The following is a 25,999-nucleotide window of genomic DNA, read 5'->3' as shown; positions in this document are numbered from 1 at the left end:
GAAGCACCGAAAGGAGAAGGCCTTGTGATAGATAATCAGGAAATTGGACTTAATTAACTTAGACCTAGAAATAGGCTAAGGATTAAGAGGATTCACAGATTAATTAAAGAACTTAATGGGTCTTAATTAATTCTAACTCCACGAAAGTAGGATTAGTTTGATTAAGGCACTCTTTGTCTCACTCGAAAGGGAATTCAAAGGATTTAAGAATTAATCTCCTTAAAACCCATAAGTTTCATAAGATTGGACAACCAATTTAAAATCCCAAAATAAATCGAATATGAAATCCCGAACTCCGGAATCACCTTTTTTACCATTGTTAATTTCTAATCGAATTTAATCATTTGCCATTTTAAATATTGCCATATTTGAACTTGCTTATTTCTATTTGATGCAATTTAATTAACACATTGTTGAATAGAATATTAATTTTGCACATTTAGATTTCATACTCCATTACCCATTAATTCATTATTTTAATTTCATAAATACTTCAATTTAGTCAACTTTTATATCAAAAATTCAATCATTAACACAACTCCTCGTGGGATCGATATTTTTCTATACTACTTGTACGACCCGTGCACTTGCAGTTGGGACGCATCAACCGGTAACCCATTAAATATACTACAAGGGATTTTAAAACAATTTTCGTTCATTTTGGAATTGGTGGGTAAAATTTTTTTTCAGATATTAAAAATTTTTATTTAAAGTCCAAACATAAATCAAATTTTTGGATATTTAAAATCTCCGCAATTTTTACAAAAATTTCGGCAAAGTGCCGTCTGTATTTTGAGAAAACAGTTCTTCAAAACTTGAAAACAAAAACACTTCCAATATATTACTCAATCACAACTTCATTTGCAGCCACCAAACTTCAAATCAACAACAATGGCAACACTTCAACTCAAAATCCAAATTTCAAATCAAAAATTTATAACTCAAAACATTTCATAAACTCATGCACATTGCATTTTAAATATTTAATTTACATCCACTATTAAATTTACAAACACAAAATCTCAAAAATAATATTATTACAATTTTATCTGTACAACTGCTCAAACTATAGAGATACATATGCATACTATCATATTTACATCAAACTAAACTACTAGGGTATAGACAATACCCGTACAGAAATTCTTCAACCGTGCTCCTCTCTGACTGTAGCAGCTCACTCTACTGCTATGTCCTTTTCTCTATCTGCGACAGCAAGTTAAAGCTATCGCTGAGTATATAAATACTCAGTGGTGCACAATAAAGCATAAAATGCAAAATATAAAACATTTATGAACAAATCATCATTTGAAAATCTCATAATCGCATTTCACAAATTTTTTCTCAAATCACATTTATAACAAATCATAATTTTCAAAACTTAATATAGCACAACTTAATCAAACAATTTAATAAACATAGTGTTGCCAAACAATAACACAACTTAGGCCATGACACAAAATTTCCGAACATGCCGTGTGTACATCACGACAAGGCAAACACTCTCACTAATCAAAATCAATGAGAGAGGTGGCTAGCTAGCTAATGAGTACTCATCCAAACTCGCCCCTCAGACTGAAAAGCCAGAGAGGGAGGAAAGTGATCAAATATCAAACTCACCCCACAAGTGGATGAGGAACATATTAATATTGTCATGCCAAGTGTGAATTAAAAACAATTTAAATCAAAAGCATCATAAATACTTCATAATGGTAATGTCACAATTCAATATTTCAAATTATTCAAAACAATTTAAATCAAGTTATTCAAACATTTCATATAATTCACAAATCATATTTCATTCCAAACTTTTCATTTTCAAAGTAGGCAACATACTATTTTTCAAATAAGATTTTCAAAGCCATAACTAAATTCAAAACCATTTGTTCAAATATTTCATACAAATCAATAAATAATTTTCATGCCAAATTTCCATTGAAAAATAGGCAACACAACATTCTCGAAATTCACAATGAACAAAACACATTCACAATGTATAACAAATCAATTTCCATTATGAAAACTATAATTTAAAAATTTTTGTGCACAAACCTGATGCGAGTCGCTTATCGGCCTTGACTCAATTCCTCGGGTTCTTTCCCGGTGTTCTTTTCAACTGAAACACACAATTTTATAATGTTTCAGTACTAGAACTTAACATAAATCCAAAATAAATTTAGCTTCACATTTACCTAGCTCTAACGTTTTAAATTCGACGTTCTCGAAATTTTATGTTTCGGGTTACTATTCACTACACTATTCAAGTCAAATTGTTGACTTTTTAAGGCTTAATAGGTATGGGAACTCCAACTTTACCCACATACCACATTTTGGTCATTAAATTTGTTGGTTTTGGTCATTTTCTCAAAGCTTAGGTCTTTTAGGCAAAATTGCCAATTTTCGGTTTTGGAGTCCTAAGTTGCACTGTTTCATTGGTCCTTTTACTGTCGGAATTTGGCAAACCTTCCTTCATAGAAAATGTTTCCTATTGTCTTAAGTTTATTCTCCTTTTTGAATCACTCCAATTAGAGTTTTGTAGCTCAAGTTATAGCCAAAATACAATTACTGTTCACGTGCACTGTTCATGCTGCAATTTTGGTTCTGGCAGATTTTTTATCCAACTTCGTTCAGTAATTTGATCAAGTTAAGTCCATAATTTGGTCTAATTTCCTTCATACGAAATGTTCTAATATGTCTTCGGTTTCCATCGGTTCAAGAATCGCCTAAATCGGAGTTTTCTAGAGAGAGTTATAGCCATTGGAACTTTACTATTCAAATGGAAATCTGCAGTTTTGCAGGTTCAGTAACTCAACTTTGCTCAATAATTTGGTTAGGTTAATGGCATAATTTGGGTTAGTGTTCTTCATGAAAGTTTTAGATCTATATCTTGTCTAATTACTGGTAAAATTTCAGGTCATTTTGACCTGCCTAGCTCGAGTTATGACCAAATGAACAAATACTGTTCATTTGGTCAGTTTGTGCAGTGGCAGACTGCACTTATCCAACTTTGGTCAATTTGTTCACTAGGTTTTGGTCAGTTTTTGAGCATGGTTCCTAAATGAAAATTGTGTCATTTTATGTCTATTTTCATCCCCAATTGGTTCCATATCAATTGGACTTGTAAAATTTCAGTTTTGGTCCTTCAAAGTTGACTTGGTCATGCTGCCAGCAGCTTGACCACATTAAGTCCGAATTTGACCTTGACTCCAACCATTCCAACACACTTCATTCGGTTATAAATGACCATTTCTCACTTTAAATTAGGTCAAAAACACCATTTACAAGTTTCTCACATTTTTGTCTCTAAACCCTAGGTTCCAAAACCCTAACTCATGTCATTTGTTGCATTTAGCTACTTTCAAGGTCTTTAATCATAACCACTCACTAATTTAAGTTTCTAAACCCAATTAAACCATTCAAATCATGCAAATCACCCTCCCCCTTCATGCTGGCCGAATTTCAGTTTGGTCCCTCAATAAATTTTCTTTCCATTTTAAGTTTATTTACAAGTTAATCAAGCTAAAAATGCAACAATTAAACTAACTTCACATCTTAAATCACTAACCTTGTTAGGTGTCTTTGAGCTTTCCCTTTTTCCTCTTTCTTTGATGACCAATCTCCTTCCCAAGTGACTAGAACAAGTTTTTATGAAGTTTCTATGGAAGCTATTGAGGTTTAATGAAGGATTGTAAGCTTGAGTGCAAGCTTTAATGGAGGATATCCATGGGGAAATGAGGGAGAGTGAGGGTGGCAAGGGAGAAAGGAAGAAGAAGACTTGTTTTTTTTTTGTTTTTCTTTTCTTTATTTTGTTTTTATCCTTATGGAAGACCAAAAAATCTAAATAAGTAAATAATTTAATTTTATTCTTTATGGCATCATGCATGAGGTCATGCATGATGTCATCACCTTTTTACTTTTCAATTTTCTTTTTTTTTTTATTTTTTTTATTAGTTCTTTAATTTAATTTTTGATTCCGAAATTTTCTTTTCTCCGATTTTATTTGTGATTAGGTCAGAGTCGACTCTCGGTCAATTGACCAAATTGCCTCATTTGGTTCATCCGGTTTGCAAATAATCCAATATTTCTTCGGCTCCACGACCTAATTTTTGGTAGCTTAATGATTCTTTTTCATGATTTTCTCTTTTCCACTGTGTTCATAAGGGTCCTAAGGACCGCGGCGTCACTTTTTACGGTTCGAAATTTGAGTTTAAAATGACTTCGCAGTCGTTCCCGAGAAGGTCACCCATCGCTGTGACTCTCGGCTCATTTAACTTATGTTCCGTTTTTCTTATTTATACTCAACTAATTAACAATTACTAATTATTTGTGTTTATGGCTTCTCTTGTTGTCTTAAGTGTGGTTCTAATCTTGTTAATTGTCCGGACTGACTCCGGTCACCGGAACAGTGAAATATACCTAGCTATACAAATAGGGGTGTTACAATTCTCCCCCCCCCCCCCCCCTAAAAATAATTTCGTCCTAGAAATTGTGTTCACTATCTGTCCTCAAATAGTCATACATATTATTTTCACCTGTTTTTCTCACATTTCTGCATAGCTTCATAATCGGAATAATGGTCCGTAACACTTTAACCAACACTATTTGCTCATCTATTGTTCACCTTGTGTGCCAAGTTTCTTATGAGCTTCTGTCATAAGTTAGATTCAATTTCATTTCAATGTTAGAGGTAAGCAAATCTGTGTGTTAGTGGATCTGCTTTTTCTAGGACCTCGTATGATCCTATGGGTGAGAACTTAGTTTTACTATTTTCTTATCAAATCTCTTAATTATTTGATGTAACTTTCAGTTTAGTTTACAATATTTTAGTCTTTTCTTGCTGTTGTTTTAGCAATTATTTTTTTTGTAGTCTTTTCTTTCTTGGCCATAGGTCCATAACCATTATCTTACCATCTCTATTTATGACCAAGGCCTATGTGCCATTTTGCACTATCTTGTTTGCTTTGATTTAACTTATTTCTTTCTTGATAAAATAGTTCGGAATATCATTACGCATCTTAAGTAAATTGCTTGCCTTGGTGGCAATTCCTCATCTAGTATTTTTCTCATTTCTTACTGTTCTATTTATTTTTATCTATCGATATTCTATAGCTTTTTTTGCACTAATGTGTTGTCATTATTTTCTTTTGTACTGAACTATAACCTTTCAATATTTTAACTTTAGAGTTTTAAATCCCAGGTTAGGATTTTCAAACTCCTTTCCAATAAGAAAACTTTATCTTATCATAACCGTACCAAAACAGATGCCGTTTGCAACTATTCTTATGCTTGTGTACCATTGGGTAGTATGTAGCTCTACACAATAAATCCCAAGTCAGTACTGTAATCTGCAGCTTACAGCACAAACATCAAGAATATTGCATAGTTACTACGATACATCGCAATAGAACAAACTTTCTTATATCTTATTTCTTTTAAATTCACTAATATCTTAAACTCATTTTAATTATGATACCCACTGACATCTATCAGCAGTAATACCTTTGCCCGCATCTAAGGTAGCTATATTATTATAACTTACTTTTAGGTTCTCTTGCCTTACCTAATTAGGCTTATTAATTAATTTTACAAATTCTTGTGTGCTAGCAAATACCTTTCACTAATAAACTCTTTCAAAATTAATTTAAAAAAAAACTAGTCACTAACATATCAAAATTGATTTTTTTTTATACATATTCATATCCTAGTCAAGAATCGAGAAAATACCAGGAACCATGTCAGAAGTTTCATCCTCGTCCCTCTGTCGCATAGTGTATACTCTCACTGGAGCATTACCTTGTCCTGGTTGATTTACAGTATTCTGACTTCCAAGCATACTACCCCTACCTCTGCCTCCTCCTCTACCAACTGCTGGTGAACTCTTCGGGGTAGAAACTTGAGCTGATCCTTTTGACGTGGTAAATGATCCATAACGGCGTGGACTTATGCAATCCTTAGCAAAATGACCAGTCCCTCCACAATTGAAACATGCTCCTATAGCTCTATAACATACTCCACTATGTGGTTTACCACAAGTCTGACAAAGTCGATCCGACAGTGTTTTTCTGCGTGTCTGTTGAGTTTGCTGATCGGATTGGGATGGTTTCTGTCCAGAAGATATACTTCTACCCGATTTGCGCGAGCTAGATCCTCCAAAATGTTTTCTTTTCCCAGAGCCACTCTCAGTAGCTTGACTAGTTACCTTTTCAGTTTTCTCTTTCTCTTGTGTACTCTTTTTCACTGCCCATTCTGATTCTATCCTTTCCAGTTCTAGGGCTTGTGAAATCAATTCAGAAAAATTCTGGTGTCAAAACCCTACCACTTGCATTCTCAAGCTAGGCCTCAACCCAGCCTCAAACCTCTTACACCGGTCTCTGGGGGTGGAGACTAAGCTTTCAGCATAATGGCTTAGCCTTGAAAAGTCCCGCTCATATTCTGCTACAGTTCTATCCCCTTACTTTAAATTTAAAAACTCTTGCAGCTTCATATCTACATAAGTATTGGGGACCCACTTTTGTCGAAATTCCCTTAAAAAGTCTACCCATGTGAGGACTGGTGGCTCTACCAGACTGTAGGGGATGGTCTTCCACCACTCATATGCATCCCCGTGCAAAAGTGATACTGAATATTCGAACTTCAACTCTTCAGCACACTGTAGTTTTCTGAAAACCCATTCCATCCTCTCTAACCACTGTTCTGCTTCCAATGGATCCACTGTTCCTTTGAATTCTGTAGCCCCAAATTTCATTAACTTCTCATATTGTCGAGCCGGTGACTGTGGTTGTGCTACAGGTGCTTGCATCTGAGCTTGGGGTGGCACATTTCTCGCCATTTGCTGAAAGAATGCAGCCATTTGCTGTGCAAACTGAGCAGGGAACTGCGGTACTTGAGGAGGAGCTGGAGTGGCTGACCCACTCACATTCTGGAGTGCTGGGGCTTCTCCTTGAACCTCAGCCTCGATAGATTGCTCTATGGAATGATCTCCTCCTTCCATTCCGTTTTCCAGAAGTTTTCTACTCTCTGAGAACAAACACAAGGAGGTTGACCTCCGTTAGTGCATATTCACGATGTAAATATGTCATATGTATCAAACATTTGAGCAGTTGTATTTACCGACAAAATATTTCAAATTCACAGTTTAAAATTTATTTTAAAATCTTTGCTCTGATACCACTAAACATGTCACACCCTACTCCTCGTAAGATGTAATATGTTCCCGTAGTACATCTAATGAATTACCGTACTTCACCTACCGGTAACCCATTAAATATACTACAAGGGATTTTAAAACAATTTTCGTTCATTTTGGAATTGGTGGGTAAAATTTTTTTTCAGATATTAAAAATCTTTATTTAAAGTCTAAACATAAATCAAATTTTTGGATATTTAAAATCTCTGCAATTTTTACAAAAATTTCGGCAGAGTGCCGTCTGTATTTTGAGAAAACAGTTCTTCAAAACCTGAAAATAAAAACACTTCCAATATATTACTCAATCACAACTTCATTTGCAACCACCAAACTTCAAATCAACAACAATGGCAACACTTCAACTCAAAATCCAAATTTCAAATCAAAAATTTATAACTCAAAACATTTCATAAACTCATGCACATTGCATTTTAAATATTTAATTTACATCCACTATTAAATTTACAAACACAAAATCTCAAAAATAATATTATTACAATTTTATCTGTACAACTGCTCAAACTACAGAGATACATATGCATACTATCATATTTACATCAAACTAAACTACTAGGGTATAGACAATACCCGTACAGAAATTCTTCAACCGTGCTCCTCTCTGACTGTAGCAGCTCACTCTACTGCTATGTCCTTTTCTCTATCTGCGACAGCAAGTTAAAGCTATCGCTGAGTATATAAATACTCAGTGGTGCACAATAAAGCATAAAATGCAAAATATAAAACATTTATGAACAAATCATCATTTGAAAATCTCATAATCGCATTTCACAAATTTTTTCTCAAATCACATTTATAACAAATCATAATTTTCAAAACTTAATATAGCACAACTTAATCAAACAATTTAATAAACATAGTGTTGCCAAACAATAACACAACTTAGGCCATGACACAAAATTTTCGAACATGCCGTGTGTACATCACGACAAGGCAAACACTCTCACTAATCGAAATCAATGAGAGAGGTGGCTAGCTAGCTAATGAGTACTCATCCAAACTCGCCCCTCAGACTGGAAAGCCAGAGAGGGAGGAAAGTGATCAAATATCAAACTCACCCCACAAGTGGATGAGGAACATATTAATATTGTCATGCCAAGTGTGAATTAAAAACAATTTAAATCAAAAGCATCATAAATACTTCATAATGGTAATGTCACAATTCAATATTTCAAATTATTCAAAACAATTTAAATCAAGTTATTCAAACATTTCATATAATTCACAAATCATATTTCATTCCAAACTTTTCATTTTCAAAGTAGGCAACATACTATTTTTCAAATAAGATTTTCAAAGCCATAACTAAATTCAAAACCATTTGTTCAAATATTTCATACAAATCAATAAATAATTTTCATGCCAAATTTCCATTGAAAAATAGGCAACACAACATTCTCGAAATTCACAATGAACAAAACACATTCACAATGTATAACAAATCAATTTCCATTATGAAAACTATAATTTAAAAATTTTTGTGCACAAACCTGATGCGAGTCGCTTATCGGCCTTGACTCAATTCCTCGGGTTCTTTCCCGGTGTTCTTTTCAACTGAAACACACAATTTTATAATGTTTCAGTACTAGAACTTAACATAAATCCAAAATAAATTTAGCTTCACATTTACCTAGCTCTAACGTTTTAAATTCGACGTTCTCAAAATTTTATGTTTCGGGTTACTATTCACTACACTATTCAAGTCAAATTGTTGACTTTTTAAGGCTTAATAGGTATGGGAACTCCAACTTTACCCACATACCACATTTTGGTCATTAAATTTGTTGGTTTTGGTCATTTTCTCAAAGCTTAGGTCTTTTAGGCAAAATTGCCAATTTTCGGTTTTGGAGTCCTAAGTTGCACTGTTTCATTGGTCCTTTTACTGTCGGAATTTGGCAAACCTTCCTTCATAGAAAATGTTTCCTATTGTCTTAAGTTTATTCTCCTTTTTGAATCACTCCAATTGGAGTTTTGTAGCTCAAGTTATAGCCAAAATACAATTACTGTTCACGTGCACTGTTCATGCTGCAATTTTGGTTCTGGCAGATTTTTGATCCAACTTCGTTCAGTAATTTGATCAAGTTAAGTCCATAATTTGGTCTAATTTCCTTCATACGAAATGTTCTACTATGTCTTAGGTTTCCATCGGTTCAAGAATCGCCTAAATCGGAGTTTTCTAGAGAGTTATAGCCATTGAAACTTTACTGTTCAAATGGAAATCTGCAGTTTTGCAGGTTCAGTAACTCAACTTTGCTCAATAATTTGGTTAGGTTAATGGCATAATTTGGGTTAGTGTTCTTCATGAAAGTTTTAGATCTATATCTTGTCTAATTACTGGTAAAATTTCAGGTCATTTTGACCTGCCTAGCTCGAGTTATGACCAAATGAACAAATACTGTTCATTTGGTCAGTTTGTGCAGTGGCAGACTGCACTTATCCAACTTTGGTCAATTTGTTCACTAGGTTTTGGTCAGTTTTTGAGCATGGTTCCTAAATGAAAATTGTGTCATTTTATGTCTATTTTCATCCCCAATTGGTGCCATATCAATTGGACTTGTAAAATTTCATTTTTGGTCCTTCAAAGTTGACTTGGTCATGCTTCCAGCAGCATGACCACATTAAGTCCGAATTTGACCTTGACTCCAACCATTCCAACACACTTCATTCGGTTATAAATGACCATTTCTCACTTCAAATTAGGTCAAAGACACCATTTACAAGTTTCTCACATTTTTGTCTCTAAACCCTAGGTTCCAAAACCCTAACTCATGTCATTTGTTGCATTTAGCTACTTTCAAGGTCTTTAATCATAACCACTCACTAATTTAAGTTTCTAAACCCATTTAAACCATTCAAATCATGCAAATCACGCTCCCCCTTCATGCTGGCTAAATTTCAGTTTGGTCCCTCAATAAATTTTCTTTCCATTTTAAGTTTATTTACAAGTTAATCAAGCTAAAAATGCAACAATTAAACTAAATTCACATCTTAAATCACTAACCTTGTTAGGTGTCTTTGAGCTTTCCCTTTTTCCTCTTTCTTTGATGACCAATCTCCTTCCCAAGTGACTAGAACAAGTTTTTATGAAGTTTCTATGGAAGCTATTGAGGTTTAATGAAGGATTGTAAGCTTGAGTGCAAGCTTTAATGGAGGATATCCATGGGGAAATGAGGGAGAGTGAGGGTGGCAAGGGAGAAAGGAAGAAGAAGACTTGTTTTTTTTTTTGTTTTTCTTTTCTTTATTTTGTTTTTATCCTTATGGAAGACCCAAAAATCTAAATAAGTAAATAATTTAATTTTATTCTTTATGGCATCATGCATGAGGTCATGCATGATGTCATCACCTTTTTACTTTTCAATTTTCTTTTTTTTTATTTATTTTTTTATTAGTTCTTTAATTTAATTTTCGATTCCGAAATTTTCTTTTCTCCGATTTTATTTGACAGTTAGGTCAGGAGTCAGCTCTCGGGGTCAATTGACCAAATTGCCCCTCGCCAGTTCATCCCGGTTTGCAAATAATCCAATATTTCTTCCGGCTCCCTGACCTAATTTTTTGACTGGCTTAACAGTTCTTTTTCGTGATTTTCTCTTTTCCACTGTGTTCATAAGGGTCCTAAAGACCGCGGCGTCACTTTTTACGGTTCGAAATTTGAGTTTAAAATGACTTCGCAGTCGTTCCCGAGAAGGTCACCCATCGCTGTGACTCTCGGCTCATTTAACTTCTTATGTTCCGTTTTTCTTATTTATACTCAACTAATTAACAATTACTAATTATTTGTGTTTATGGCTTCTCTTATTGTCTTAAGTGTAGTTCTAATCCCGTTAATTGTCCGGACTGACTCCGGTCACCGGAACAGTGAAATATACCTAGCTATACAAATAGGGGTGTTACATATTGCAGCAAGATCCGCAGTCACATCTATGCTCTTTCCATTAGGACTGAAGAATGGATGGTTCACATGCCCTGCAACATCATCTCCACTTTTTTTCTCTATTACCATAACTGATCAATCGTTAGCCTCACTAGAAACACCGCAAAATATCCTGGATCGAGACCATTGTCAATTTCTGGTGCATCATCAGGCTCATCACTGGATGAGAAGAACTGTTTGCAATTCCCATTTGTTAGCCTTGTTATTGTGCCATCCCCACATTAACTCCCATACTTCTGCGTTCTCCAAGCTATTTAATTATACATATTTACATCTTGGAGATGGGGACGTAGTGACCAGTGGATCCGAATGTGAAAAGCATTCGCTTCCCAACAATAAGATATTGAATAATGAATAGGCTTAATCTATAGTGTAAGGCATCATTAATATTAATACATTTGTGAGAAAAATTATTAAAAATAATAAAAAAATGAGAAAAAATAGAAAAAATTATTATATATATATTAATTCCTCTTTTGATAAAAATTAAAATTAAGTTACTTGTATATGTGGCTTGCTTTAATTTAACTAGTTTGTTCTCTTTTCTTTGACATAAATAATAAGATTAAATGGATTGGTTCAATTTTAACTCATTTAATTTTTCAAATGTTTAACGTCTGACATTTAAAAATTAAATGAAAAATTATATTTTTAGTATGTATATTTTTTATATGTTGATCTCATTTTTTTTTTTAAAGAAAGAAAATGAATTTGCTATTTTTAGGGGTATTTGGTTCAATTGATGAATGCAATAGATTACGGATTAACAGTCAAGCAACTAATCAACCCGATTGGCAAAACTATAAAAATAGCAGCTAATGATAGATAAAGTGTCTATCAACTAGAGATGAGGTGTCTATATTATAGTTCAATAAAAAGTAACCTTGTTTAAATTTCACATAGAGTCGCAGTGCTTAGCATCTGTGCTATTCTGCCATTTTCGCTTCCTTTATACTTCTTTTAACAGGAAAACAATTAACTTGAAAATTATATTAACTTAAAAAAAGAAAAAAGGAAAACACTCAATTTTAAATTTTATTTAAGATTAAAATTTAAAAAAATATAATAAATTTAAGAAAAAAATTAATTTTATTTTAATTAAAATTAAATTTTAAAATATAGAAAATCTATATTTAAAAAAATATTTTGTACCTGATTTAATGTGAGATTTAGAATGAAATTGTTTTAGAAATTTGAAGTTTCTGTGGGAGGGAGGGAGGGAAATAAAATAAGGGAGGAAAGGAAATAGAAGGGATAGGAAGGAAGGAATCAAAAGAGGAGGAAATTTTGAGGTATCAAAGCAGAAAAGAATAAGAAAAAGAAAAAGAAAGAGTAAAGGTATAAAATAAATAAAGGAGGATTCCACCCCCTTTGTCTCATTTTACTATTATTATGTATTGAAAGAGGAGAAACTTTTACTGTTTAACAGGCATTTTGTTAAGACATAATAACTCATTAGATTTAGATGTCAACTAATAATAATAATAATAATAATAATAATAATAATAATAATAAGAGGTTTCTTCTATTCTTTTGTTTTTTTTTATTTTTTACATAATTAAATTTATTAAATATTATATAAAATATAATATTATTTTAATATTTTCATATAATTTAAATAAAATCTAATTAAATTATAAATTGAACAGTGAAAGTGGCATTATGCTACTATATTGTAAACCATCTTCTAATTTTAGCAAGTCTCATAAATGGTTCTCTTTATTTACATTTTTTTTTATTGATACACTTACTTTCTTTCTTAAGCAGTTTATAAAACATAGTGTGACTCAAATAACATTTTATTTCTCTTTATTTAAAAATAATTTAATTTCAATTATTATCTTACAATAGATAAAAATAAAAATTATTTAATAGCAAAGAATAACTATATTATTGATGTTATAATAAATATGACTATTTGTATGATAAAATATCATAATACAAAATAAATTACAAATGAATTAATGGAAAAATAAAAGATTTTTAAATGATTTCACAACAAAATTCTAATGAAATAAGTGTTTAATAAAAAATTTTCATACAAATTATGCTTATTCTAATTATATTTGCATCACCAAAATTGTTTATATTTATTATTTTTAATCAATTTTTTTATCTAGGTATAAAGAAGGAAGAAAAATGTTCCTAAAAATAGAATTAAAGATTAACTGAATATTAACTAACTGAATATTAACTGAATATTTATTATTTTTAATCAATTTTTTTATCTGGGTTTATAAGTTGATAGTTCGTAACCCCTAGTGACGCGTTTTAAAACCGTGAGGGCTTCGGCCTAGAGCGGACAATATCACTAGTGGGCCGGGCCGTTACATTTGTGGTATCAGAGCTGCTCCGCGTGCAACCTTGAACGATGGTAGGGCAAACTTCAGCGAGGACGCTGAGTCCCATAAGGGGGGTGGATTGTAACACTCTAGGCAAATCTCACATCGACAAAACACGGGAGAGATGCTGGGTTTATAAGTTGGTGGTTCGTAACCCCTAGTGACGCGTTTTAAAACCGTGAGGGCTTCGGCCCAGAGCGGACAATATCACTAGTGGGCCGGGCCGTTACACAAGTTCACTGTTTGGGACTTTCCTTACTGTTTTCTCCTGATTCAGTTAAGGTACGTTATTTGTTATAGCTTTTTCGATGGATATGTTTGATTCAATATTATTTTATTTAGATTTTGTTGGAAAGTTTTAATGTGGATCAACCAACTCAAAATAATAACAACAATTGCTTCTCTGCAAAAAATTGAAAAAAAAAGACATATCGTAGTATTATTCATATAAAAAAACCCATAACCCATATCATTATAAATATCTTCTCTTACCCTAAAATCCATATTAAAAAAATTTACCCAAATCATGACTGCCCATATCATGCTGTCATAGAAAAAATTTTACCCAAGTGTAGATCTAGATGAAAATTTTATTTCTACTTACCCAATAGTTTGTGCAGCCATAGAACCTTCTTCCAAGGTGTGCATTGGTCCATGATGTTGTTAATTTCGCTTCTTCTTCACATCGGCAAAGAGGAATGCCATTGGGTGATAACCTTCTCCCATTAAACTGAGACATCATCAATGAAAGAAAGAAAAAGAAAAGCATAAAAATATCCTTCAACTACAAACCTGAAGAAAAAAGAGAGAGTAAAAGGAAATTTGATTTCATCAGAAAGAGAGAGAGATGAGAAGGGCAAGGTATTTAGAATAAATAAAGTTGAGAAAGTAAGAATTAGATATTACATGGAGAAGAGAGAAAAGAGGAAAAGATGATTTTTAATCTTGTTTGAACTACCACATCATCCTTTTAACCTTTAAACCGGTTGTTGTAGGTTGTATGGGGTTTAAAGTGATATTGATGATAGTTTATAAGGTTTTAAGTTAAATTTTAAAATTTATGTACCATAGTGTTACCAACCTTAAAGTTCATGTACCACGAGTGAAATTTACCCTTAGTTATTATATAAAAGTAGTGATTTAATCTTGTTGATTCTAATCAAAATGCTCCATCAATCTCTAAAAATTAGAAAGGATAGCTTTTTATGAATAATTCTCTCAATCTCTAAATATTAGTTGTGAAGCCCCTTACTCGTCTACTGTATAGCCGAGCAAGAAGTGCCACATTCGGTGCCGGAGCACCCTATCTTGTTTTATCATATCTATTGTAAATTTTTGATGTCATTTAAAACATTATTCTGTGTAGAATTTTTTTTTTTATATCTTATTTCTGTGGATACCCGGACAGAGCCTCCCTTGTTTTATTAGCATCTGGCGTGTTTCCACTAATCACCTATTACATGTCCATATCATATTCTCTTTTATCATATCATTCACAACTATTTATGAGATCTCAAAATGAAGTATCATCTATTGCATTCATATGGTAATTCATAGATAATAAATTACAAGTTTTCATTTTAATCTCAAGTTAAATTACAAGTCCAAAATGAAACACATCATGACTAGACATAATGAACAAAAATACTAGTCTATACATGGGCCCTATCAAAATATAAAAGACCAGTGAGGTGACTCTGGACAGTGGCAGATCTGGTCAGTGCACTACTGGTGCGGCTGCTGCGGCTGATCTCCAGTACCTACGCGATGGAAAACCAACGCGCTAAGCATAACGCTTAGTGGTGCATAATTTATAATAACAATAATTTAACAATTGAAATAATATCTGCAAATCATAATTTATGGGTCTTTTACATTTTTATTGCTCTTTGGAAGCAATTAACATTATCGAGATCTTTTATGATTACTTATTGTATTTTAAGTCTTAATTAATTTTTATCAGTGCCCAAGAAACCTATAACAAATTATAAAAGCTTGATACAGGGGAGTATACGGGTTAGACAACCATATATCTACCCGATATACATCTGTCAGGCACGAGGCCAGCTGTTGGGCATGAGACCCGCTGTTAGGCTTGTAAAGCCAGAAATAAAGTAGGCACAATGGCCAGTAAGTAGGCATATAGCCTGTAGAATAATCATACCAGACATATATTGTCAGTTCATGATTTTCTCAATAGGCAGTACTGCTATCTGTAGTCCCTAATTGGTATACCAATTTATTCAAACTAAATAAATAAGTCTAGGTATACTATGGGCAATTAAACATTTTTAATTATTTTAGCACTATTCACTGTTACTATTTTCTGGTACTGTTCAGTGGTACCATTAATTTCATATTAATAGGACATTAGTCCCAATTTACATATTCATATCATTTTTAATATTTAATTAGCCTTATGAGCATTTTAATTACCATGTATAGCATTTTTCCCATGAACCTTCTTTAGGTTCATTTTGATGTGTTATTTTTATCTAGGAATTTGACTAGGTTAGGATGTCTATTTGATCACACTTCCTTCATAACAATTGCTCCTCTATGTTCAAACTTAAATTTTAATTTTTGAATCACTCAATTTGGAGTTATAGAACTCAAGTTATAGTCAAAATACTATAACTGGTCTATTTGCCTCTAAGTTATCCAGAATTGGCAATTCATGGTCAATAAATTTTGACCAGTCATTTGATCATTTTATGGTCATTTTTGGACTTAGGTTCCTTCACAAGATATGTTCATCTATGTCTTAGGGACTCCCAGGTACAATTTCATAATTTTTCAAGCTTGGTATGGTGAGTTATAGTCAATGTATTGACCTGGACTCTTAATCCTATAAAGGCAATAGTCAATCTTCTGGGCAGTATGTTTGTCCCTCTTTTTATGGTCTTTACACTTAGAATTTGGCAAAGGTGTCTAAATCAATGTTGTAGCCCTAAGTATCATGTTTCCAGATCATATTGGCACATCTCAAATGGAATTTCCTAGTGGGAGTTATGGCCAAATGAACACACGGGTATCAAATGGCATTTTGGGTTCAACTTAACATTTTCCATATTTCAATTCCTAACTTTGGCTAATATTTTCCCTACGATGCAATGGTTTCTAGAGCTTGGTCAAAATATAAAAATTGTTGTGCTATGTCTTATAAAACTTTTGGCACTAGTTTCACTCAATTTGCAGCTTTGGAGACTAAGTTATGACATTTTTGCCAAAACTGGTCAAGCATACCAAAGGAACAGTCTTTTGGACAATTTCTGGGTTGGCAGTTTTAGTTACTCAACTTGTGCTAACAATTTGATTTGGTTAAAGGGAAAACTGGGTCAAGTGGTCCTCAAGAAAAGTGTAGCCCTATGTCTAAGCTTTCCATTGATGTAAATTTTAGGTCATTTAGACCAGTATAGAGAGAGTTGTGACCAAATGAACATGTACTGTTCATTTGGTCATTTTCTGGGTTTCAGTGTTTGGTCATCCGGGTTTGGGCAGAGAATTAGTCATGATTTTAGCAAAATTTGGGCATGGTGTCTAAATTAAAAATGGGCTATTTTGAGTCTATTTTCACCTCCAATTGGCCTCATACCAATTGGAGTCATACATTTTCAGTTATGGGTCAATAAACCTACTGGACTCATTAAGTCCAAACCTACAGAAAATTGAACACTCCCAATATCTCAATTCCTTCAACTTCCTTACTTCAATTTGCATGCAATACACTTCTATAAGCAATAATCTCAACTCAATAGGTCAATTTCAACATTTACACCAAGTCCTCAAGCATTTACACAAACCCTAGTTTTCAAAGTTTTAAATTTTCACAAACACTACACAATCAAACACCCAAACATTTCAACTCATCACACATTCTCATGGAACCATTTTTCATCACTTAAAAGCAACAAACATCAAGTTCCATGGCTGCCAAAAATTCAAGGGTTCTTTCCTCAAGATTTTCTTTTTGTTTTAATGATATTTATGCTTGGCTAAACATGCTTTTCATGTTTAATAAAGAGAAGAAAAGGGATTAGTGCACTAACCTTACTTGAGCTTCCCTAACTTCAATTTTCTTGCTTTCAATGGGTGTCTATAGCTTCCTTAGGGTGTGGGGAGTATTTTTTGTGAAGTGGGCTATGGGTTTTGGTGTGTGGAAGCTTGGGAAATCAAGCTTGGAAGCTTGACAACAATGGAGGAAATGAGGGACCAAGGGTGGCGGCAAGATGAGGGAGAGAGAGAGAAAGAGTGGAGAAGAAGATGGTGTTTGGTGGCTTTTGTCTCTTATGGTTATATATATGTATTTATATGTGTACTTAAATTGTTTTAAATTTTCATAAGCTTTTCTTTTCTTTTCTTTTCTTTTCCTTTCTTTTCTTTTCTTTTCTTTTCTTTTCTTCTTCTTTCCTTTCTAATGCAATTTGTAAAGTTTTAATTCATACTAATTATTTTAATTCTCTATTTTTTTTTAATTTGACATTTAGGTCAAAATTCACCTTTGGGAGTGAAATGACCAAAATGCCCTTAGTAGTGCATATTGGGTTATTTTTATTATTTTTGTACCAATTTATAAATTCTCTAAATTTTAATTTATTTTTCTCTATATTTTTCCTATATTTTCTTAACATTTATTTCTTCAATTTATGCCTCCTCACTATAGTCTAGGTGTAGTTCCAGACATTTTGACTATCCGAACAGACATGAGTCGTCGGAACAGTAAAATGTACGGACTACCTATGGTGAGGGAGTTACATTAGTATAAATATTATGCCATCGACTATTATAAATAAAAGAAGTATTTTGATTAGGGTCAAGTCAAAACACTAAATGCAATTTTAAAATTTATTGTCAAACAGGGCCTTAATTGTAATAAATAAAGAAGGAAAAAAGAAGTAATACAAAAGGAAATTATGCATAAGAAAAGAAACTAAGAGTGGGGGTACAAGTGCAACATGAGTTTTTGAAAAAAAAATGACGAATTTAAGTCATTCCATATGCATTCAATAAATTTTCATGACTTGGTTTATATATTAATAGTAAAGTGTGAAAAAATTTATTTCTTTCGCTAAATCTTTTAGGTTGTATTGAATAATATTAATTGTTTTAGTAGTTGTTAACTGTTTTATTTGTTATTAACTGTTAGATATTGATTGTTAATAGTTAACTGTTTATATAGTAATTTAAAACAGAAGTATTCGATAAAAATAATTATTAAATTAACCGTTAAATATAAAAATAATAGAATTATTTTGTTAACCTTAATTAAAATACTCTTTTAACCTCTAAAAATTAAGAAAAATAATTTTTTATGAATCATTTTCTCAACCTTTAAATACTAATATAAATATCATATTATCGAATAATATAAATAAAAAAAATAGTGTTTCAATTATGATCTAAACGTTAAATGAACAGAGCCTTAAGTGTGCTTCACTTCAACGTTGAAGTACAACATAACTAATACCGTAATTTAACTCTGATATGGTCACGTAAGACTATTGTAGTCCTAATCAATCAATTACGTCATTCCTTTTAAAAATATATCGTAAGTGCTTTAAAATTTTGCTTATGAAAATTAAGTCATAAATATATTATTTGTAATCTTCTTTAAAAAATTTTTTTAGAGAAATTAATACAGTTTTAATTAGCTTGAAAATCATATTAATTTAAAAAAAAAAAGAAAAATAAATTAAAATCTTAAATAAAATTATTTAAAAAAAAGACATAAATTTAAGAAAAATATTTAAATTCAAATTCTAAACCAAAATTAAATTTAAAAAAATAGAAAATAAAAAAAAAATTATTTTCTTACTTGATTTAACTAGATATTAGAATGAAATTATTTAGAAATTTTGAGTTTGTAAATGAGTGAAGCAAAGAAGGACAAGGGATGGGAAGGAAGGAATCAAAGAGTAGGAAAATTTGAGATATTAAAGGGAAAAAGGAAAAGAAAAAGAAAAAGTAAAAGATAAATAATCATACGAACGAGGAATCTTTCCCTCTGGTTAACGCTTTAAATAAACGAGTGAGCTACGCAATGCTTTAGTAACACAAGTCAATTTAAACCCCCTTTTCCTACCGATTTATGAAAATTTTATTCTATTTTTATTCGGCAGAATCATTATACATACAATAATTTAATTATAATCATTAATTATTATTATAATGAGATCTATATGAGATCTACCACAATCAACGATTATAATGAAATCATTATACTTATGTCGATTTTATTGAATAATTTTCCTTATTATGTGATAAAATTTGGAGTTTTATTAGAGTTTTTTTATTTAAATATATTTATGTGAGAAAAAAAATAGGAGGAGGTGAATTTGAACGAAGAAGGCGATAATAAGGGCGGTGACCGACGATGGTCACAATTGATCTGAATGTGTAAACTAGAGGTCGCAATTTGGTTGGTCGGGTCATATTTGTGTCGACAATATAACATGAATGTGAATATAATCTATATGAATGCTAAATTAAATTATATTAAAAATTTAAATACAATACATAATTATTATATTATACGAGTTATAAAATACGATTGATACTAAATATTGTTTAGTTAATTTGATACAATTAATTTAGCATGACTTGGCACAAATTAATTTATTTTTATGTGATTTGACTCATTTAACATGACTAGATATAATCAAACATAAATCATTTAACACATTTTTACACAATTTAATATTTTTATTTTTTATAAAATAATATATTACATGAAGTTTATATATTAATTATAATCATACATAAATTTAATAATATATAAAAAAAATGAAATTTAACATTAAACCGATGATATTTTAATATTTATTTAATCAATATTTTAACTAAAATTTTAAAATTAAATAACTATAAAATAATATAATTTTTAACTTATTATATAAATTCATAAATTAAATAAATTATAAAATAAAGAAAAAACAAATAACTATAATAAAGTAAGAAATCTTCAATATAAAATAAACAATTATGTTTATATTATTTAATAATAAAGCAATTGGATACATTTTGATATAAACGCGAATAAACCTTATCTTAGTCCGCTTATATATATATATATATATATATATATATATATATATATATTCATTTTAATTTTTTTTTTTTTTATCTTACATAAAGATTTGATTACATTTCGTAGAGTTATATTTGATTGTAATAATAATAAGTTTAGAATTATTGAAAAAAACTTCAAATAGAAAATAATCAGAAATTTTATTTTATCTTAATTAGGGTTTTTTTTCCTTGTGCAGTTGTTTTTTTATATTAATACCTAAATTACTTTAAAAATTAAAAAAAAAAAAAAAAACAAGAATTAAAGATTAAAATGTAACTTTCTAAAATAAAGGGACTAAACTGGTAATTTTCTACCCAAATTTGGACTAAACTGGTAATGAGGTATTTCCTTCTTGTATATATATATATGGAGTTTTTGGAAGGCTTGATGCATGAGGGGTCAGTTTTCTGGGCAAAATGAGCTTCAACGATGATGAGCAGATTGTTACCACTCAAGACTCAGGTTTCTGCCTCTTTTCTCCATGACTGACAATATAATAAGCATTTTACGATTACATTCATTCAAAAACTTGATCTTAAGGGTTGATTATATAAGCTAAAATACTTTGTTGAATGTGTTTGTGTTTCGGATTGTATATTTCAGGATCAAAACCAACACCAATCATACCAGGAAGAGTACAGCTCCTAAGCATACATAATAATATGGTACCTCTTGAAGAAAGCAAACTCAGGGTGATGCTGGAGATCACCGGGGGAGATTCCACCAATGACAGACCAGGATTGGATCTTGTGGCGGTATTAGATGTCAGCGGAAGCATGGAAGGAGAAAAGATAGCAAAAGTGAAAACTGCCATGTTATTTATGATCTACAAACTTAGCCCCATTGATCGTTTGTCAGTTGTCACATTCGAATGGGGCGCCAAAAGATTGTACCCGTTGCGTCAGATAACTGAAAATTCTCAAAAGGAACTTGAAAATCTGATCAATGGTTTAAATGCCAACGGTGGCACCAACATCACTGCTGGTCTTCAAACTGGCTTAAAAGTGATTAATGATCGTAGTCTTAGCGGCGGGCGTTCAGTTGGCATCATGCTTATGTCCGACGGTGAGCAGAACGAAGGTGGTGATGCTGCCAAAGTTCCGGTCGGCAATGTGCCCGTACACACATTCGGTTTTGGCACAGATCAAGATCCAGTGGTACACTGAAATAATAATTACATATTAAGAAAAAGATGTTTGTATAACTTTCCAATTAGTTCATGTTTGTACCCTGTTTAATAGGTGCTCAAGGCTATCGCAGATAATAGCATTGAAGGAACGTTCTCAGAAGTTCAAAACATGGACAACTTGAGCATAGCATTTTCCCAGTGTTTGGCTGGACTTCTCACCCGTGTGGTTGAGGACCTGAGGCTGAAAGTCACACGATACGAAGACGAATCGACAATAGAGCAGGTAATTGCCGGAAGCTATCCACAATCCAAGGACAATGCTGATGGCTCTGTAACTGTTACTTTTGGTGGTCTCTATGCCAAAGAGGTGCGCAAGGTCATAGTGGACCTTCTTCTCCCCACTGTTACTCAGGAGCGGGAAGCAGATGTTCTCCAAATTACTTACTCATATAGGTACTAAATCCCACCATTTTACACAAAATTATGTATAATCTCTGTCATCAGTTCGATGAATGTCATGGAATATGTATGCAAGTGCAGCTTTCAAGGAAGCCCGTTTGAGGCCAATCCTGCGACCATTACCGTACGACGCACCGGGAAATTCGCAGAACAGCAAGAAAGGCCAGAGGTGAAAATTGAGGAGACCCGTCTCAGGATTGTAAATGTGATAAAAGAAGCAAGAAAAATGGCTGAGAAAAATGAACTTCGCAATGCTCGGGACAAGCTCGTTGAAGCCCAGAACTCTTTGGGGGATGTGGATGATAAATCTAACCCGATGGTTGAGATGCTAGCGTCCGAGCTGCAACAACTCTCGAAAATGATGGAATCACAACAAATTTATGAAAAGCAAGGGCGTCCTTTTGCACTCTCCTCTGAGATTTCCCATGATCGCCAGCGTTTCACTACAAGAGGTGATCAAGAGGAAGGCCCGCGGCCATTTGCCACTCCTCGAATGGACAAATACCTTGAGCAAGCCAGGTCGTTTAACAAGGAACCCAGCAAGCCGCCGCCCTCAGTGGATGAGGATGTGCAGGAAGAAATCACTGCCAATCCCCTTGCTCCAGTCATTGGTGCTATTAACTACTACCTGCAATTGGCCATTAAGTGTCTCCAAGCCATTGAAAAAATAATCAATAGAGGCCTTTGATTACTTGGTTATTTTGCTTTTGCATTTCAATAAGTTAGACCATTGTGTATCTTGCCTTATCTAGGCAAACTCAGTGGTGCTATTACCTTCTACATTCAATAGGCCATTCAGTCTCTTCAAGCCATTGAAAAAATAATAAATAAAGGCCTTTGATTACTTCGTTATTTTTAATTCTTTTTTTGCTTTTGAATTTCAATAAGTTAGACATTTCAATTATAATCCTTGCCTGTCGGCTACCCACACGGCTTTGAACTCATTGTCAACGAATGCAACCTTGGAGCCATCCTTGGAAAATAAGGAAATACACGAAGTTTTACAACTGGACGTGGAGAGTGGAGCTTTTGGAAATTTTTTTGGATATATCGTTTGCATGCAGTGCAACTAACAATCTTCAATTAAACATATATTGCTAAAATATAAACGAATTCATTTGGTGCGTAACTTGAGAAGGTCGCTTTTGCAACGATCGTAACCTGTGCGTTTCCCACACACCCCCAGTGGATCCGAATGTGAAAAGCATTCATACATCCCAGCAATGTTGAATAATGGATAGGCTCTTTTTTTTTATAAAAACATAAATTCATTAATAATATCAAATCTGTAGGATTTTAAATAAAGAAACAAGAACCCACTTATGTGGATCAAGCATAATTACTTGAAGATGATATTAACAAAAAATATAAATATTCCAAATAGTCACTCATTTTTTGTTTGATTTGAATAACAAAATACCTCTTTGGATCTTTCATATTTAGATTGTTTTTCCAAGGAACTTGATGCATATAATATACTTTTATTTATGATAACTAAAAATCAGATCCTAACAATAGAAGGGACAACAATAAAAATTGAGAGAAATAAATTCAAAATATATATAAAAAAAATATCTGATAATAAATTTCCAATATTTATTCTATAAGGGAAAAGATTTGAGAGTTATTGGAATAAAATACGGAAAAATAAAAATATAAAAACAAAAAAAAGAAAAAAAAATCTAAAGAAGGAAACGAGGAGTTGTTACCAATAAAAAATAACCTCTCTAAAATCTGATTATAAATTTGAATAATAAATAGGCTTAATCTATAGTGTAAAGGGCATCAAAAAATTTTAATCCATGTGTGAGAAAATTTATTAGAAATAATAAATAAAAGAGAAAAAAAAATATTTTACATTTTTTTCTCCTTCACTTGCTTTTTAGACACGAAATTAATGCCTAATTTACTTTAAAAATTAAAAAAAAAAAAGAATTAAAGATTATAATCTAATTTTCTCTTGTTATATATGACAGTGGATTTGAATTTCTGATTAACTAATTGAACACTGATAGATCAGTCAAAAAACTTCTTTTCTTGCAAATTTCATGTCTCTATCATTTTACCTTGGATTTGTTATAAAGGGCAGTGGTGGATTCAAGTGGGGTCAATTTATCTCGGGGGTTGGTGTTTACTTAAATTTGACTAGCTTATTTTCTTTTCTTTAAAAATATGAAAAGATTAATTAAATTGACTCAATTTTAATCTAATGTTTAACTTCTTACTTTTAAAAATCAAATCAAATGAAATTATAATTTTAATATTAAAAAAAATATATGTTACTATTAGAGCGTGTTTGATTCAACTAATAATGTATGTGATTGTAAATTAACATCTAAGCAACTAAACCAATTCGATTGGTAAAACTATAATAACAGCAACTAATAAAGTGTCTAATAACTATAGCTTAAATTAAATTTATAATAGGAGTTGTTTTCAAAACGACATGGATTTATATTATAGTTTGATAAAAATAACCTTGTTATTTAAATTTCATAAAGAGTCGCGATGCTTGGCATCTAAGCTCTCCTGCCATTTTCACTTTTCTTTCTAGTTCTTTTAACAAGAAATCAATTAGCTTGAAAATCATATTAATTTAAAAAAATGAAAAAAGAAAAAAACAAGAAATCACTTGATTTTAAATCTTAATTGAAATTAAATATTTAAAAATGTGATAAATTTAAGAAAAATATTTAAATTTTAATTTTAATCAAAATTAAATTTTAAAAAACGGAAAATATATATTAAAAAAATTATTTTGTACCTGATTTAATTTGAGATTTAGAATGAAATTGTTTTAGAAATTTGGAGTTTGTGTGGAAGGGAGGCAAATAAAATGAGGGAAGGAAGGAATAAAAAGAGGAGGAAATCTTGAGGTATTAAAGGGGAAAGGAATAAGAAAAAGAAAAAGTAAAAGTAAAGGTATAAACTAAATAATAAGATGAAGAAAGGAAGAGAAAAGAGGGAAGGAAAAGAGGATTCTACTTAAGGGTGTGCATTATTCAGTTATAACCGAATAATCGAATTGAATCGATGAAATTCAATTATTTTGGTAAGAGTAAATTCATTTTAATTTGGTTTTTTGTTAGTAATAATAAAAATTTTTTATTTTTGATTATTGACTTGATTACCTTTAATTTGATAATCGAACTAACTAAAATAATCAAATTTCAATTAACATATTAATTATAATTTTATTAATATTATCTTATTTATAATTATTATTTTTATGATTTTATAATAATATTTAACTTGTAATTGTTGTCTTATTAATATTAAATTATATTTATTATTTTTTATAAATAAAAAAGAATATAAACATATTTTTATTAATATTTTATTAAATAATTAATAATATAAAATATATTTTTTTTATTTTTTTTATTAATTCGGTTATAACCGATAACTGACTGAATATTTTCAGTTTTGATTAATTTCAATTTTTTCTCAATTTCGTTCGATTCGATTAATATTTTTAAAATCAATTAATAATTCAGTTAATTAAAAATTTGATTCAATTCAATTTGATTAAGAATACTCACCCCTAATTTCACCATCTTTTTGTCTTTTTTTACCATGTACTAAAAGAGGGGAACTTCGTAAGAACAATAAAAGGTTCTCCTTGTCCTCTTTCTTGATTTTTTTTTTTTTAATTTGTATTATCTATTCTCAAGCATCTTCTTAAGAGAGAACAACCCATTAAATGTAGACTTCACTATTATTATTATTATTATTATTATTATTATTATTATTATTATTATTATTATTATTAGAGGCTTCTTTTCTTTTATTTTTAATTTTTTATATGAATAAATTTATTAAATAATTATATAAAATATAATATTATTAAATAATTTTTATATAA

General features: G+C 31.3%; 1 protein-coding gene across 1 annotated transcript; it reads left to right on the top strand.

The window, feature by feature from the left end:
- The first annotated feature begins 20,945 nt into the window (after positions 1 to 20,945).
- Positions 20,946 to 22,952, top strand: LOC131178484 (E3 ubiquitin-protein ligase WAV3-like). Its single transcript, XM_058143445.1, has 4 exons — positions 20,946 to 21,008; positions 21,150 to 21,703; positions 21,788 to 22,128; positions 22,216 to 22,952. The coding sequence occupies exons 1-4, from the start codon at positions 20,963 to 20,965 to the stop codon at positions 22,820 to 22,822; spliced, it is 1,548 nt and encodes a 515-aa protein (XP_057999428.1). The 5' UTR covers positions 20,946 to 20,962; the 3' UTR covers positions 22,823 to 22,952.
- Positions 22,953 to 25,999: the final 3,047 nt, after the last annotated feature.

This window comes from Hevea brasiliensis, chromosome 3, assembly GCF_030052815.1.
Source record: "Hevea brasiliensis isolate MT/VB/25A 57/8 chromosome 3, ASM3005281v1, whole genome shotgun sequence".
Taxonomy (NCBI): Eukaryota; Viridiplantae; Streptophyta; class Magnoliopsida; order Malpighiales; family Euphorbiaceae; genus Hevea; species Hevea brasiliensis.
This window is presented reverse-complemented; position numbering and strand designations above follow the sequence as displayed.